This window comes from Amblyomma mixtum, chromosome 3 (assembly GCF_055824585.1).
Source record: "Amblyomma mixtum isolate Tamu chromosome 3, ASM5582458v1, whole genome shotgun sequence".
In the NCBI taxonomy this organism is placed as follows: domain Eukaryota; kingdom Metazoa; phylum Arthropoda; class Arachnida; order Ixodida; family Ixodidae; genus Amblyomma; species Amblyomma mixtum.
Window position 1 is genome coordinate 188,402,337 of NC_143014.1, and position 17,405 is coordinate 188,419,741.

The following is a 17,405-nucleotide window of genomic DNA, read 5'->3' on the forward strand; positions in this document are numbered from 1 at the left end:
GTGCACTTCAGAGAAGCCTGAACGCCGACGACGGCTTTATTCGGCGATTACACCACCATTTTAAATGCTAGAGCAAAACGATTTCGCAGGCTTTACGTGCACGTTTTGCACATTCGGCAACCTTAAACTCATCGAATTCTAAAACCGCTTCAGTAGCCCTTTAAACCGAAATGCGTATAGTGCCCTAATATCCGCACCTCACACCAAACAGCTGCGTTGGTGTATAATAACAAACTACCTTTATGTCGAGAAAGGGATAGAGTAGATAATAGATTATGTTCCCGTAGTCCATTCGTGGATTTCAGAAAGCGAGACTCAGAAGGATAACTTCCTGTGCCGCAGCCTTTCGCGACAGAGTGCAAGAAATAGAAGCAATTTCAAAGCAAGACGCATTCATTCAAAATGCGGCACCAATGCTGTTTTCAAAAACAGTGGAGACCATGGCCAGCTTTCTTGAAAATGGGGCTGCTGACAAACGCGTTTCCTCATTGCATTCGCTCAGAACCGCCTCATACACGCCTGGTACGGAAAGGTGCATTTCAAAACGAATTTCTCTTTGTTTTCAGAAGCGTCTGCGCGAACGTTCCTCTGAAGGCGGGCAAAAGCTGCACCGCCAAGACCATTTCCCCGATGCATGCGTTGTGCCCGGGGCAGTTCTTGGTTATATTCCACGAAAAAGTGCTGCGCCGACACATAGACTGCGAAGCTGGGGGAAGAGCAGAGAGAACCCTCACACTCCTCCCTTGACCTCAGCTATAGTTGAGCACGCAAGAGCGAAATGCTTCGCTGTCTGTGTATGTGTAATGCTACGAACACATCAGTTAGGCTGCGGCTACACTTTCGCTACATTAAACCGCTCCTCACTGCGTGCTTCTGCAGGCGGACCTCTGAAACTCTCCGCACTCTAAGCTTACACGAAACCGTCTACGAGCAACCAATGTCCTGAACAACAGCTTTGAGATGGAACTCAAGTTGGCTGTGCAGAAAGTGGATTGCCGTGTCGGTGAGGAGCAAAGGTCGGCACGCTCACTCATGAGTGCCGTCATGGCGCCTCCCTCACACTCAAGGCCCCATGTGTACGCGTAAGTGAGCCCCTGGAAGTTGAATCTTCTGCCATTGTGAGTGAACGTGAGGCCCTCTGAATGGTAACGAGTTATTCGGGGAGAAATTATTCTCTGACGCTCAGTCGCCGAGTCAACTTTCATACTACCCAGGAATGGTGACGAACTCAAGACTGCGGTCAAGAAGTGTTGGTGCGGCATTGACTTATTGTTCTTATATGCTCATATTCTACACATAAATGTCGTTTAGATGAAAAATAATGAGTGTGCAATAAATTGGTCACAACCTCATGGAAGTGAGCGACAGTAACTTGCGCATGTCCGTTCCTTGTGCATTTCTTTTTAAAACTTCTACCGCAATGAAGCACCTACAGAGTACAGGCACATGCTAGCTTCTCTACTCCGTCGGGTTGACCAAAGAAAGCAGGACCTATAGTAGTGACTCATGACCTTGATTTAATGCACCTGTCATCCCCAAACTGCTCCTCCAAACATCAAAAAGAAAATGCCCCCCCCCCCCCCCCCCCCCCCCCCGGCCAACAATATATCGTTCGCACACTTCTAGCATAAAGGTTTATTTTTTTGTGCGTGTTCATTGAGTCTTCCTTAGCTTTTCAATCAGGTCTAGCGTGCATCGAAGGAAAAAGGTTGCAACAGGAGAAAACAAAACCAAAGCGACGCGGGTCGCTGTATAACATCCGTCCGATGGGCTGCGCAGTCCGGTAATTGAGCGTGCGATTGTGTACAGCGCTCTTAATGAGCCCGTATGAGAGCCGCTATGGGCAGAATGCGCAAATGAACTGATCGCGCCGGAAGCGCGCGCACGCATGCACGCCTGAATACGCGGACCAGTGACCTTACCAGGGAGCAGTAAACACGCCACGAAGCCGAGTGACGCTTGCAGCCTCGCTAGCGGCGATGCGCCCAGTGGCGAACACACGAAGCCATTGTTTGCGGAGGAAAGTTCCCCAGATGATGGTCACCAAGTTTGATTCGGCCCCTTAGCCGGGAACGAGCCAAGCAGCATCCACTGTTCAAACACTGGTGATTAGTCACTGAGACCAAAGTTTGTAGCCTCTCTCTACCGGCAAAAGCGCTGCGCCAAACTGTAGCATTAACACAGCTGTGCAAAAAAACTGGCGCAACCTACCCTGCCGTTCTGGACCTGTACGCAGTAGAATCACTTGGAGTCCCTCCGTGGCTGTCAATGTTCGAAAAATCAAAAGTCCAGGGTTTATTCCCACTTAGAAGCATCTCTGAATAGCTTTCCCACGTTGCTCTGGGCAGCAGGCGGTAGGCACTCATTAGTTCACGGAAGGATAAGTGTTTTCGGGCAGACTCATTGCGCTGAAGCACATTCCCAATGCCCTGACGTTCAAGTCTTAATTTTTCGCTCGAACTAACAATTAGCTTCGTGCGAAGGTGCACAATTCCCTTCATGATTCTTTATAAGTCTCATGAAATCTGAATTCTCGAAGTCCGCGGTTAAAACGAACACGAATTTGTCCACAATACACAAGGTGATTTGTCCAGAATCGCTGTGTATGTCTAACCTTTCGAAAGAGAAGCCGCTGCGCCCGGCACCCTACAGTTCCTTCACTGCTTTCGCGACTGCTAAGTTTTTTGTTCTGTGCTAAGTGTTTTGTTCTGTTTTTTGTTCGGCTCTTGTGCAGAGTTGGTAGTGCCCGCTTACGTCACAACTTTAGTTCGCTATCTAGCAACAATGAACTGCACAAACGCAGTGAAAGTGCTAGTTATGTCTGGTAAAGTATTTCAAGTTCAACGTCCTTAAGTGACACATGGGCTATGAGGCCCGCCGTAGTGGAGCGCTCCGGATTAATTTCGATTGCTTGGGGTTGTTGAACGTGCACTGACATCGGAAAGAACACGTGCTCCATCGAAGCGCAGGCGCCGCGGACGGGATCGAACCCACGTCCTCTGGCTCAGCAGCCGAGCGCGCTAACCACTGAGCCACCGGTGTGGTGCGCCAGTTATGTCTGAACATAGCGGACTGAAACTCCTTCTCTTTTCCGAAGCTTTGTTAGCTCGTGGATTTAATTTTAAGCTCACGAGGGTTACATGCCATAGCGAGGCCTAAATCCAGTCATAATCACACACAGGCTGGACGGCAGTCACGAATCGATTGTTTTGTTAATCGGCTCCTGTCGCTCATGAAAAAGAATAAATAGCTTAGTCCAACTCTGTTAATGAAGGCAAGTTTAGTATTATAAATTAGATGCTGGCGGTCCCTCCACCTGCAGAGATGGATATTGCTCAACACATTTCAATGCCTTTTCAAGTGATGACGAAGTCAGAGGCGGACAGTTCCTTCCCTCTGCTGTGTGTCTGACGGCCGCACGCATTGCTCAACCGGCAAGGCTTGATAATCTACGCCTCCCCAGCATCATCTCAAAGCAAACAGTTGTACTTGTCATAGGCCTGCCAAAAGTTAGCCCGCCCTCTACGAAAGAAAGGCTCACGCAGTGATTCACTGAAATAAGCGCTAAATGTATTCGCTACAAAACACAACGATGGAAGCGAGGACACAAAACAAACGAGTACCAGTGAGCAACGAAATCGAAGCGAACTCAGCTGAACGCCATTGTTGACGCGCGAGAAAAGGAGGGGCTATAGAGAATTTTCCCGGTTCTGGGCATTATTGCTTTCTTGCTCGGCAAAAGATCACGCTAGACGCGTCGCGTTTGGTTTCTGGCAAAGCGGTTCTGCATTCATCGTCGAAATGAAACTACGAGTGTGTTTGAATGCCACCGTGTTGGCGGTGATAAAAAAAAATCCCTGTGTACTCGCAGTGTGGTACAGGCAACAGTGAACAACGCCCATCACTAAAAAAAGAGCAGTCACACATCCTCCAAAAACTTTGCTCACTATCTTCTCACCCTATTTCTCTGCAACTTCGGTTGGCGCGAAACATCTCACTGCTTTTATTGCCCGGTGATGGATCAGGGCACATACAGAACACATTCTGTTCACATGGAACGCTGTCGTTATCTCCCTCTATTTCCTCTATGCCCTCCCCTTTCCTGCTTGAGTGCTCGGCTTCACTCGGACTCGGCGGATCTGCAACGGGCCCTAAACCAACAAGGGGCACCTTTTCGTAAGGTCTATGTTTTGGCCTCTAAGAAATTTTTTTCCCTCTCCCCAGCGGGAAGGGGGTGTCTATTATAACCTGGAATTTGGCTGAAATGAAAGGTAAACACGCACGCCGTGCCATCAGAAATTGCTGCTTTTGCACTCTCGGTGAGTCCTAGTCGAACACGTTGCAGCTTTTCTAATATATTTTCGAAAGCCCTGCTTGCCGTTGGCGGGCTACAGTATGAATCAATGACGCTGTAATTTTGAATGTTGGGGCTAAATGTACATAATACACCCAGTGTTAATCGAACAAAATTAGCATCAAACTGTTAGTCATACTTCGATTCACCACAACGCACAACTATTTTTTCCCGCCGAAGAACTGACTTCCACGAAGTGCTAGCATCTGAGAACGGCAAAATATGAGGCGAGAGAGGGTTGCCACACCGTCGTCTTCCCTGTAAGGCCTCAAAAACGCGTCTACATTGGTCTACCTAGCTAGGTATTCGGCCGCATTCTTCTACCGCGTCTTTACACTTTGTATCGGTTTCATTACAAAGATGTCAAAATTACACTTCGAAGTTGTTCTTGCCCGTTACAAACATAGTTTGTGTGAACCTTCTTAGTTCAAAATTTACAGAGTTATTGCTGCCATCAGCAGAACTAAAGAACGCAAGAGGTTCAGCTATTTAGGGGCCCATGGCATCCCAAAACTCGAAAAGTTATACACCCTGTTCATTCTTGGAACAGTAAAGATAAAAAGGAAGCTGGTTTGGAGCAGTTTGCAGGGCTTACGTTTCACCTCTGAAATACCTACCTCGTACGCTGTTGAAAGCCCGCTGCTATTATTATTTTTTAACCACCACCTGCCGCAGTAGAACAAGACAGAAATGTTCTCTTCCAGTCTTACCAGGTGTCTCGACTATCGATCACGCAGAATTAATTTTTGCCGCAAGTGCATGATGGCCTTTTGTCAAGGAGAGTACTCCGATAGGCCAGTTATTACGTGTCTGAAATGTAAAAGAAGCCACTGTAAACTTGCCGCACGAGCAGGTGATGTGCGTGTCTATTCTCCGCCTGGTACCACGAGTCGTTTATACTAGCCTATTTTAGAAAGCGCTCCCTGGCATGAATATGCATGCTGGTTGTCAGATCTCAACTAGTTTGAACTCACTGTTGCATGGTCGTATGAAGCCTTTCATAAGAGTACTTAGCTCAGGAAGCTGCAAAAAAGAAAGCACTTCGTCTTTTTTTATTATTTTTCGCCGCTTACATAAGTCAATGCGCAATAACTTGCCTAAGTCGACACTCTGCTGAACTACATTAAGAGTAGTGGCTCCGTAAGGCATATATTAATGGTGTTATTTTTTTCGCCGCAAACACTTTTGACGCATAACAAGGAGGCATGTTCGCCATAATGTGAACTTAAATAAAAATCGTGATTACTTTACGCAGTTCTTGAGTACCACACAAGGCGCTCGTCTATCAGGAGCGATTGAGTGTCTAGTAACTGGAGCGTGTGAAGCGTACTGTACATTTAAGTTTCTTTCAATAGGTCGAAACATCACCGTGTGCCGCATTCGTAAAGGGTTTGTGCCAGATTCTGAACGATGAGAAAAAATTACAAGTTTTAGCTTTATGGCACGCTATGCTCAGTAGTAATTTTTTCAAAAATTTCTGTCCACCTTGACCCAGTCACAACCAGAGCGCGCATGACCGAATAGTTGCGTCTTATACGGAAGAGTCAAAAGCGCAATGACCCCGTGGCAGAGCTCCGGAGTATTTGCACAGTTGACTCTGCAAAGGATGTTTTACACTCAGAAGGAGTAATATGAACAGCAAAGAAGAAAGAGCGTGGCTGGAAATAGTGAATATTACGCCACAGCATTTTTCTATGTCACGTTTTCTCGTGGGACCGCTCTTAACTGTGCGAGTTGAAGCCACGCAGTGCTTTTCAAACAAGCCTAGGCCTAGGGATCAACTTTCTCTGGAAGGGCGCAATGCAGGGGTCAGTAAGTGACATATTGACGCTGGGAGGTACTTACGTATGAGGGCCTAATTCATCTTCATCGCCGTCGTCCGGTGGCGTGTAGGCTTCCGCGATGGCCACGTCTTCGCTCGACGTCCCCGCCTTGTCGGCTGCGGCATCCCTCGAAGGATCAGCCGGGCCGGCCGGGTCGGCCGCGCCGTCGCGACCGTGGCCCGGCGGCGAGACCCCGCCCTGGGCCAGAATATCCAAGGCGCCGGCCACCGTCACGCGCACTCCGGACGACGACCGCCGCGCACCATGCGCCCGAGACGCGGCTCGGTCAGGGGTCCTGCCTTAGTCTCTTATCCGAGGCTACGCTGCTGCTCAAAAGGCCACGAAGAGTCAGGCGTGAGGCTGAGGAGGCTCCGGTAAGCGCGTTCGCTTCAGTGATGTTTATGCTCTTCTATGTAATCTGGAGGTCCTGGTCGTTTCAAGAACGCACAGAGCGCTGTTTTGCTGTGAAGCCTTCCTTGATCCACGCCGCGACACTTTGCAGCGCTCACACGAGCGTGGTCATCCCTTTTAAATAGGGATGCTTGGCAGTAGGTCCCAGGCTGTAGACTTAGGTTTTGGAAAACGAAGTGGCTGGACTGCTACGAATGGTTGCGTCAAAGATCTTGACTGACGTTTTGTGAAATGTACACAGAATGACCTTCGTTTGGGCCGTCTGCCTGATGTTATCCTCCTTTTCTCATCGACTGTTCTTCAGATTCCCCTCAGCTCGCCTTGTGTGAGCAGCTGTGCACACAAGCAGTGCTTTCTTGCAGTCCACGTGACACACATCAACCTCAGTCAATCGTGAACAGTACATCTGAGACCTCCAGTCTCTCTTCCATCACAGCGCCTAGTGATGCAAGTTGCTTAAAGCTGTTCTTGCTTTCTGTACACAGTCCGTGTAGTTAGCAAATCGTGTAGTTAGTTGTCTGCCCAGCAGTAGTAAAAATAGGAGTTAACTAGAAGTCCTGGAATATAGAGTAGTTGAGAACTTCTGCTTCGCTTATAAAATCGAGAAGCTGTTAGGAATGTCAGTTAATTCGCCACTGATATCTAGCTGCTGCCTGTAGTGCAGCTAGGAAACGTTAATAAAACTATCGCTCATTTGTCAAGAATTTTCCCAATCAAGACTAACTTATTCTGGGAAGCCTATTTCGAGACAACAAGCTATCAGTGCCAGTAAGATTGGTGGCGTCAGTGGACCATGAAAGCATCTGCAATCATCACTCGCAACTGTCACTTAGTTTTCTGCTCCTGATGAAAGTCACGCCAAGCACACATGTGATGAGAATGCTCATTAAGCTCACGGCGCACAGGTAAGCGTGTCGTAAATTTAAAAAAAAAATTCTATGGTGTGCCGCGCGATGGTACTCACTGCGAAAATTTAGAGTCCGTGTCCGATGCAACAAAAAAGCACGATTATCACAAGCGTCGCACACCTGCGTAGACCACGTAGCGGAAAGATTGTCGAGTGCACGTCGGTGGTTGTCCAGTAGGTGACCCTCCTTCGATTTTACTGGAGGCTCTCAGAACGTACGCAAGTCTACATCCCGCAGCTGCGATCATTCGAAGACGAAGGCTCGAAAGTGGCTCCTCAATCTCTGTCGCCTCAGATCTGTACGAGAACCCACCCGACGGCCGGAGAACCGCTGATAATCACTGTTTATGGAACACGCGCCCACCGGAGAGAAGTGGAAACGCTGTCTCAGCCACGAGGATCCACGCTTTCGCAGAGCACCGTGTTGACAGCGCACTTGCAAGGTCAAACGTCGAGGCCGACAACCCCGCACGGCGTTGTCCGCGCACCTGAAGACTTACGAAGGCTTGCACAGGCGGAGTCGATTTGAACTGCGGCACCAAAAGCCCCTTTGGTGGCAGTTCGAGTTTCGTCCTCTTCCTCGAAAGGCCGTCACTCGGTCAATCGATGAGCTTTCTCAGTAAAGCGCCAAAGCGAAGGAAAGCGCGTCCTGCTCGCGGGACCCAACGCGCCTTTAGAGATGTAGCACGTTTTCAGGAGGCCCGGTTAGAGAACGATGAAAGTGGCGTTCGTCGGAACCGCTGTCTTTCTTTTCTTTTCTCGATTATTACGGATGTTTACTTTTGGTCTTGGTCCCGGCAGAGCTATTGCTACACGAGGGGTGAAGGCGACAGTCTGTTCGTTCGATTCAGAGGCATTCCCTCGATGCGATCACGTGGACGTTTGGTGCTGCCTTGCTCGAGTGGCTCACCTGATGAGCGCACTAGATGGCCACTGCGCTGCACAGCTCGTGGAAAGTGGAGGCAGTCGCGTGGTGGGGCAGTGCGAAACAAAACGGGATCCGAAACTCGGCGCGTGCCGCTGACTGTCCGCACGCGCCGTAGGCAAGGAAGAAAAGGAGAAAACAAAGAAAAAAAGGAGGGGCTTGCGAACGAAAAGGGTGAACGATCCACTTGCGTTGGCTGTCGTGTTCGAAGCGTCGTGGTGCTTCGCTCCGCGTCGTTTTTCGAGTCCGCTCACCTGCTCGGCGGCGCGGTTGCGATCGCACTGAGCCCGCGGCTGAGCGGCACGCGGCCCTGAGGCGAGAATCGGGAGGGCGCATAGCGCATGCGCGCGCTGGGAGGGCGAGGGGCGCTAAAAGGAAGAGAAGGAGCAAGGGAGCTCTCCTCTCCACTGCACTCTCCTTTGGTCGGTGCCGTTCCCTTTCTCCCCTGGAGCGACAGGTTTACTTGACTACGTCTGCGTTGCTTTCGCGCCGTTCGCTAACAATCGGGTTTCTCTTTTTCTTTTTGTCTCTTGACTTTTACTTTCGCATTATCCCTCGTAAAGCGTGAGTTTTGTATCTGGAACGCACCGTCCCGCTTAGACACGTGTTCTCGGTGCGAGAGAAGAGATCAAGTGGCGTTGCCACTATTTCGTTTCCCTCTGTGATAGTCTGGGGAGCGACAACAAAGTGTGTAAAGTACCCTGCATCGTTAGATTCTTGCACTTAAGGACTGAAGGATACGTGATGATTTATTCAAAGACGGAGCGAGCGGGTCGTCTTCTCTTGAAGAAGTACTTTCGGGGTGAAGTGTCAGTTTGTTTCGTGTTCGTTGCGAAATCATGCAATATTGATGAAAAGCACTGAAGCTTTTGAAGTTTGCGAGCCCCTAATGCCTATTCAAAACTCTGGGAACAGTGAGTGGGCGTCTGCACTGAGCACCCGTTAGAACGCATGAACGGTCCGGACGAATTTACGCTGCCTAGATGTTCAACGTTCAGTGGTTCTCCTCCGTCTTATTTTGATACGGTGCGTGTGTGTGTGTTTGTTCGTGTGGGTGGGTGCGTGTGCGTGCGTGCGTGCGTGTATGTGTGTGTGGGTGGGTGTGGGTGTGTGCGTGTGTTCTTGTGCGTGTATGCGCGTGTGTATGCGCGTGTGTATGCGCGTGTGTCTGCGCGCGTGTGTGTGCGTGCGTGCGCCCACACGAGCCCGCGTAATTGCGTTACATATACAATGCACGAGGCAACGCAATATTGCGGCGCTCATCTCTGCCATTTCACGCTGGATAAGCTGAGGCGAACCCACTTTACTCTGCGTAACTTTCTGCAGCTATGCGGCAGACGCTACGATCGTGGGGCGACAGCTTCCCCAAGTGTGCTGTTCTCCAGCGCTCATTAGCCAACCACACAGTCCTGGCAACTGACGTCTCTAACTCCTCGTAGATTCGACCTCTTGGCTACTGGAAACTGCCCCTGCCTGTAGTTAATCAGCTTTGTAGGAACCTATTGCGATCTTTCCGCAAAGGCCAGCTAACTGAGTCTTGAGGATCAGGTCCCAGCTGTCAAGAAAGCACGCGCACAAAATAGCAGGAAGAAAATAAACTTAACTTCGTGCTTCCCTGCACCCTTTCTCACATCTTTCAATGCTACAGTTCAGAAATAGGTTGGCGTTTCAGCCTGGAGCTATGTACCGCCCTTTTTAAAGGTTCCTAGTCCATCGGGTTTGTAGCTCCGCCATGTAACCCAACTCTGTGGCACCCCTTGTAATACAAAGCTCGCAAGGGGTGCTAAAATACAGTCTTAATTATTCTCATTCTCTAAGGGCCTGAAGGGCTGATAATGGTATACGAGACGCCCTGCAAAGCCTGGAAGCAAGCCCTGTGGCCTGGAACTTTTTTTTGTACCCGCGAGAAAGGCCATTGATATATTTGCTTTTACCTCAGGCAGGAAAGAAATATTAAAACTCTCGCGTGCGAGGTGACGACTATGCCTTCGGCTGCAAGGGTCAGCATGTTTTTGTTAAGTTCCACATATAACTTTGGACAACAACTGAGAGTGGAGCTGAATCTGAATCAAGGCAAAGAGTTTATGAAGAGTGGCAAGCACGGCACGATTAAAAGCTTTTTACTGTTTCAGAGTCAGGAAAATGGCATTTTTGTTCGTTCTTTTTATCTTGAAGGCTGTGAATTTGTTCGCCTGTTCTATTTTCAATTTACTTATCTGTCAAGTGAACACAAACTAAGGAACGCCTTTGTGGTGGACCTTGCAGATTAAAAATTAAATGTTGTTTTTATTATAAGGGAGTAATTACTCCTCGGCATCCACCCGAGCGCAGCCATACGGCTACAAAGGAAAGCTATGTTTTAACCATTCGAGATGGAAGCCTGCGGTTCTGTAATACTGTAGCTTTAGCATTATTTCTCAGTTGCGGTGAAGACCATTTTTCAAATCATCTGTGAAAAATAAAACACTTTTTTTCTTAGTGAATTCTCGGCACATTAGCAAACCTTAATCTTTAATATTGTCCCAAGTAACCTCGTCAACCTATTTTCTCTAACCGCTGTTGCTTCAGTTTAATTCCTCATTTTAAGTGCACACTTCTATAATAATATTAACTTTTGTTGCCAGTTTTCATGTTACATTTTCAGTAACAGACGTGAAATAGCCAAAAATGACGTGAGGAAATAGGCCCGGCAAAATCGGCGAACCAAGGAAGAGAAAACCAGCAGAAAAAACATAATTGAAAGATTGCCTTAGAAAAAAAAACGCACAAAATAGAAAAAAAAATCAGAAAAAAGTGCTACGCATCAATTTGGTCAAAGAAATGAAGAACAAATGCAGAAAGCAAGAGCAGGAAGCCAGTAGAATAATACTATCGTTCAAAGTTCAGGAAGTATCACGAGCATAAGATTACGACACGCACACCAAATCTGCATTAGATAATTAATATTCGGCGACATAACTTGTTCGGTAATTCTTGAAGACTTGAGAAAAAAAGGACTATAGCCATCATTGCAGGCAAAGTATAATACAGACTAACTGGGGGCGCGAAGATAAAACACAGACAAGAAAGTACTCATCCAAATGAATGTAGCAACTTTCAGCTTACATTTAGAGTCTGCTGAAAGGATCTCATCCGGAAGGGTATTGAAAATTTTTGGCACGTAGGCACACCTCCTCGCTTGACCATACATGGCAGAGCTGCGCGGTACAACTTAGCGATGTATGTTGCGTAGCACCGTGGGAGTCGTGTATCTCGTTTTAAATTCTGAATTTCTAAAATGTATTAAAGTAATTGTTTGATCAAAAATTGATTGAAAAGATGGCAGTCCTAACGTCTTCAGTCTCACCAAGGGTTGGAGAAGAATTTTATCAATGCTCTTTAAAATACACTTTGCCCTATTTTTTTGGTCCTTCCATCGAGCAGGACGGTGTGCAAAGACAGTAATTTCATACCGCAGAAAACTAAGCCAGAGCAGGCGTAGTATTTTTTAACTTGCAAAGAGGCTAAGAATTCACCGTTAAATAAAGTTCCGGCCGCACTTCTTAGTCAGCTAGAAAGATAGGCTAAATGGCATTGCCAAGTCAGACCGCTGTCAAAGAATACGCCGAAATATTTTATTGCATATACATATTCAATGGCACTCCAATGGCGCGGGCGAAAAGCACTGCTGTGTAGGATCAACAATGTATCAGTTATTACGCTAATTAGAGGATCTCTAAAGCATAAAATTTCAGGGGGGTGCTTTGTTGACCTAAAGTGCGGTGAGTCGGAAGCCTTAAGCGTGGTGGTGCTGCTTGTGTCACTGATCTGTGGTTAAGATGTTAAGCTTCGCCTTTAAGAGTGGAACGCGACAGCGTCTTGCAACGCTGCCAGGGAGTCCACAGAATGCCATCGCCCGTTCTGCTCTACGCTTTGCTCGGCCGTAAATTGGTTTCTGAGGAAAGGAAATGTATCTGTCTCGCATATCTTGGTGGACACCTGAACCTCGCCGTAACGGGAAGGGAGGAAGATGGGAGTGAACGAAGACACCGTATTTACTAGACGCGCCATTGTTCATTCCAAACCATCGAGCTGGCATGGCGGATTTGTATAGAAAGCACATATATACATATGTGTGTGTATACACACACACACACACACACACACAAAACAACTATTTACAGAGCACCTTGGTAGGCGCTACGTGGCAGAAACATAATAGTAACATATTATAACTAAAAGGCCGGTAATGATATACAGCGCATCAGGAGAGGAAACCAATCCGGTACAAAGTCCAATACAAAACCATGTAAATAAATACCATGAAAGAAAAAAAAAGCTGGCATGGCGGAGTGGTAGCGCGCTCGTCTCGCACTCCGGAGGACCTGGTTCGATTCCCCAACTCGACCAATTTCCTACTCGGTTTTATTTATTTATCTGGTCTGACTAGAAAGAATTAGGCTTCTTGGTTAATTAAGCAATTAACTAACCTCAGTCACACTTACTTGGAGCATCACTATACTATCTCTTTAATTGGTTGCATGGTTAGTAGCCAAAGTACAATTAACCCCGTTTGAAATTCGCGCACTGTGACGTCACAACCATTTCGACCAATTGAAAAGCGTGAAATTTCTGTCGACAACTCCTGCTTTCAAGGATGAGGCATTAAAGGCTTCCGCCTTAAAATTTTAGTTTTATTTGCGTTTACAGTCGAACAGTTATCGATGAACTATTTCATTTCGGAGCATGCGTTTGCCTGCAATAAATTTACCGCGGTCTTGTAACACATGTACTATCAGCAAGAAATGAAATGTGAACAAGACAACTCAGCCTCGAGTAGCAAAATAAGAAGCTCTTAGCCAGGAGAAGCTTATTACTTAGCTGAAGCAATTTCACTTCGAAAGTGCGAGTACGCTTCTTTAGAAGTATTGATCAACATCGTTGCTATCGGCACTCCAGGAGCTGATATGTAAAAGTTTTTGTGTTGACACCTTAGTTTTCTTGTTCGCGTTTCATTCGTTGCTGATAGTACTTCTTCAGTAAAACGGTGTCATCAGCATATTGGATTGGAAGACCAGGCATTCTGTGGCCACTGAAGGGTACTCGTTCAAGTACAGCTAAAAAGAAGAGGAGAAAGGATAGAACCCTACAGCACACCTGCCTTTATATCCAATGTATTACTTAATGGTACCTGACTACTTATGCCCACTGCTTGTGCCCTCCGCGACAGATAATTCTCAAGCAGTGAATAAAACGTCCCTCGCAAACCGAGCATATAAAGTTTATGAAGTAAATTTTACCGAGTAACAGTGTCGAATAAAAACCGTAAGAGTATTCTCGACGATGATATTACTCATTCTTGTTTTGTTTGTACGCAGTCTGGTTTGTACACAGTAACTTTCATGCGTGCCAGCCGAATTTGTTTTTCGGTGAATATAAAGTGAGCCCTTCTTTTAGGTATAAGCAGGAAAACACATGAGTCCTGGATAGCATGCATCTCCTTGAACATTTTAAATCATTATCATAGAGTGGAAACGAACAGAAATAATCAATCTTTTACAGTAGTCGGAGCGCTGTTCTCGTAATTCGGGCACATAAAAACAGGCTCAGCGTAGAGCCTTCATGGACACCTTTCATGACTCCAAGAGCGGAAGATACCTGGCAATTAGCGCTTATAAAGCAAGGCACAGTAAAAAGGTAAAGGTGTGCAAAGAAAGGCCTATGCTAGAAAAATATTCTCGATATCTCAAGCGAGGTTGACGGCATCAAAGGTTTTCTTCAGATTGCAGCCCACTGGTCGTCTACACCTTCATCCAAAACTGCTGCTGTCATCGACTCATCAAACCTGAAAGGATCTGCGTGGTAAGAAGGAAGCAAAATAGCCATGCTCATGAAGAATTTGGACATTATGTCGTGATACCACACTTCTTTGTGAACAACTGACAGAAAGAGTTCAGAAACGCCGAAACAGACATAGATCGGGCAATACCAAGATTTAAATACTAGGAAAGACCACATCTAAAGACTAAACAAGCAGAAGCAGTTTGCAACTAGGGAAAGGATGATGTTTAATCATGTACCAAATACTACAATTAAAACATAAAAAAAAGTTTTTTACAAACTGTAAACATGGCCCAAAAAGTATCATCATAATCGCAGGTTTAAAAGAGTCATCTTCTAGTAGGGCGAATATGAGTTAGCAGCATAGGCTGAAGAGCATGACTGGCATACATATTCATAACGGTAAAACTTAAGTGCGTAACTTCTGTCAAAATCGTAAATGAAACACAGCCAAAGCACACAGCCGAACGTCTTCCCCGCATTCAAGGGCTGCGCGTAAGCGCATCTTCACAATTCGTCAGAACAGACGAAAACGTACAGCTGTAAAGGTTCAACGTAAGGCTGGCAATTTGGCTTGTAGGGACGTTTTTATGCAGACAAAAAACAGGAAAACTACTACGCTCATTAACTAAAGGAAGAGTGATTATCTTTTTTTTATGGGCTCGATCCTGGAGCTTTAACGTGGCTCTAAGCTCTGCTAAGAAGAAATAGAGTTTCACAACTACAGGCGCGAACTGTAGGAAGTGGGGACGTGTGCCTTTCAGTATCATCTGCATTAACGTAAAGACTTGTTCTACGGCTACAAAGGAAAGCTATACAACTTTCTCAGAAACTTCGTAGTTAAAGAAAAATGTCAATGGGTAATTACTCCCTGATTACTAGAGGCCGGATTTTTAGGCACTAAAAACCACGTTTTAGGCGCCATACATAAATAGGCGGCTAAAATTGCATTTTAGGCACCTAACGGAGAAAAATAGGCACTATAAACTTTATCAAAAGTGCACACATTTCCGAATTTCAGCGTGCAATATCTGCCGTAAAATAAACAAAAACCCAGCAGGAATAATTTGGGATCTTAAGCAAGGTGCGAACATTAGAAGCCGTTTTTTTTAACGCCGTCGTGCAACTTTTCGTACAATACAAATGCTTCAGCAGAGCAAAAGGGACGGTTACCAACCCTTTTAAAACACTTTGGTATACCTCGAAACAAACAATTCGCTTGTCGTGTAGAAAAGGAGAAACAAAGAACACCTTAACAGGAGGCCATGAATTTTGAAATAAACATTGTTTGAGTCATTTACTCTGTGGTTTGAGTGCACGAATGCGTTTTCGTATGCACTCATGACTGCCAGTTGTCTAGTGTCGCCTGCTCCAACAAGATTACCGCCAAATGCCATTTGATGAAGATGGCATGTGGCTAAGGAACAAAGAACGAAAATAAGGCAGGTTACCCAGGTGGAAATTTTAATCAGTTAAACTGTTTCCAGCAGGTTTATGGAACATTTTGCACTTGGTTTCAATTAGAACCAACTGGGAATTATTTGGACGAACCTATAACTTAGCTCGTATACTTTCCAAAATGTGGTGCCATCTGGTCGACTACCACTTTAACATCCAAAGTCATCAACAAGCTGCCACGATAAAATAGCAGAAAATAGGAAAAAGGTTGCTTCGATATTTTCGGCTGACGTGGTTGGTATTGTGTACACAGCCAGCGTAGGTGCAGTGTTCACCACAGCCGACTGACGAGGTCAACTAATGTCGCCACGTGTGTGTTTTACTCAAAACTGAAATGGTTTCGAAAGCAAAGAGAATCTGAAAGCAAAATCACAGCGTATTCCAGGCCCCCTTTCTGTAAAATAGGGCATTTATAGGCACCGACATCGGAAATAGACATTTATAGGCACTGGCCTAATAAACAGAGTATTAAACATATTGTCAACACCTAATTCGTGCTCATATGTAAAAATTCAGGGGGCACTTTGACTGTCTAAAGTGGGTAGAGGCGGAAGCGTTTTCCGCACCACCTTCGCTGTTTCTGTGGCACTGGTGGCGTCACATATAATTGAGTACTAATTACTAAGCGATGACAAATCACTAATTAATGTTAATTACTGATTAATGCCTGAATACTAATTAAATGCTAATTAATGACGCTTAAGCTTCGCCTTTAGGAGTGGAACGCGACAGCGCGTTGTAGCGCTGCCAGGGAGTCCACGGAACGCCAGCAACCATTCGGCGCGATGCCTTGCCCTTTGAACGTAACGCTTTTTGAGGAAAGGAAATGGCGCAGTAATTCTCTGTCATCTCGGTGGACACCTGAACCGCACCGTAGAGGAAGGGAGGAAGTGGGAGTGAAAGAAGATAGATAAAGAGGAGCCGTAATGAAGAAAATGAAAATTGTATTTGAGGAAAGGAAATTACGCAGTAACTGTCTCACAAAATTTAGGGGGGCACTTTTTTACCTAAACTGTGGTCACTGATGTGAGGTTAAGATGTTAAGCTTCGCCCCTAGGAGTGGAACGTGACAGCGTCTTGCAACGCTGCCAAGGAGTCCATAGAACGCCATCGCCCATTCGGTTCTATGCCTCGCTCGTCGGTAAATTGTTTTTTGAGGAAATGAAATGTATCTGTCTCTCATTTGTCGGTGGACACCTAAACCTCGCCGGAAGGGAATGGAGGAGGATGAGAGTGAGTGAAGACACCGTATTCACTAGACGCGCCTTTGTTCATTCTAAACCATCGAGCTGGCATGGCGGAGTGGATAGCGTGCTCGTCTCTCACGCCGAAGACCGGGGTTCGATTCCTGAGCTCGACCAATTTCTTAATCGGTTTTATTTATTTATATGGCCTGACTAGTAAAGCTAATTAGGCTAATTGGGTAATCAAGCAATTAACTAAGCTCAGTCCCACTTGGAGCATTACTATACGATCCCTTCAATTGGTTGCATGGTTACTAGCCAAATTCGGTTTGAAATTCGCGCACTGTGACGTCACGACCGTTTCCACCAATTGAAAAGCGTGAAATTTTCTGTCGACAACTGCTGCTTACGACGATGAGACATTAAAGGCTTCCGCCTTAAAAATGGTGCGCCTACGAAGCGGTGAAAAAAAAAGGCATTTGCCTAAAATCCGGTCTCTACTGATTACAAATCTACTCCACCT

The 17,405-nt window shown here is 46.3% G+C and overlaps 1 protein-coding gene across 1 annotated transcript in view; it reads right to left on the minus strand.

The window, feature by feature from the left end:
• LOC149353024 (phosrestin-2-like) overlaps positions 1–6,700 on the minus strand; it is a 470,558-nt gene extending 463,858 nt beyond the window's left edge. Inside the window, exons 1-2 of the mRNA XM_089575756.1 lie at positions 6,687–6,700; positions 6,200–6,472 (exon numbers count right to left, since the gene is read on the minus strand). Of these exons, the coding sequence (XP_089431882.1) occupies positions 6,200–6,472; positions 6,687–6,700 (287 nt within the window). The remainder of the gene's footprint in view (positions 1–6,199; positions 6,473–6,686) is intronic.
• Between the last annotated feature and the right edge of the window lie 10,705 nt (positions 6,701–17,405).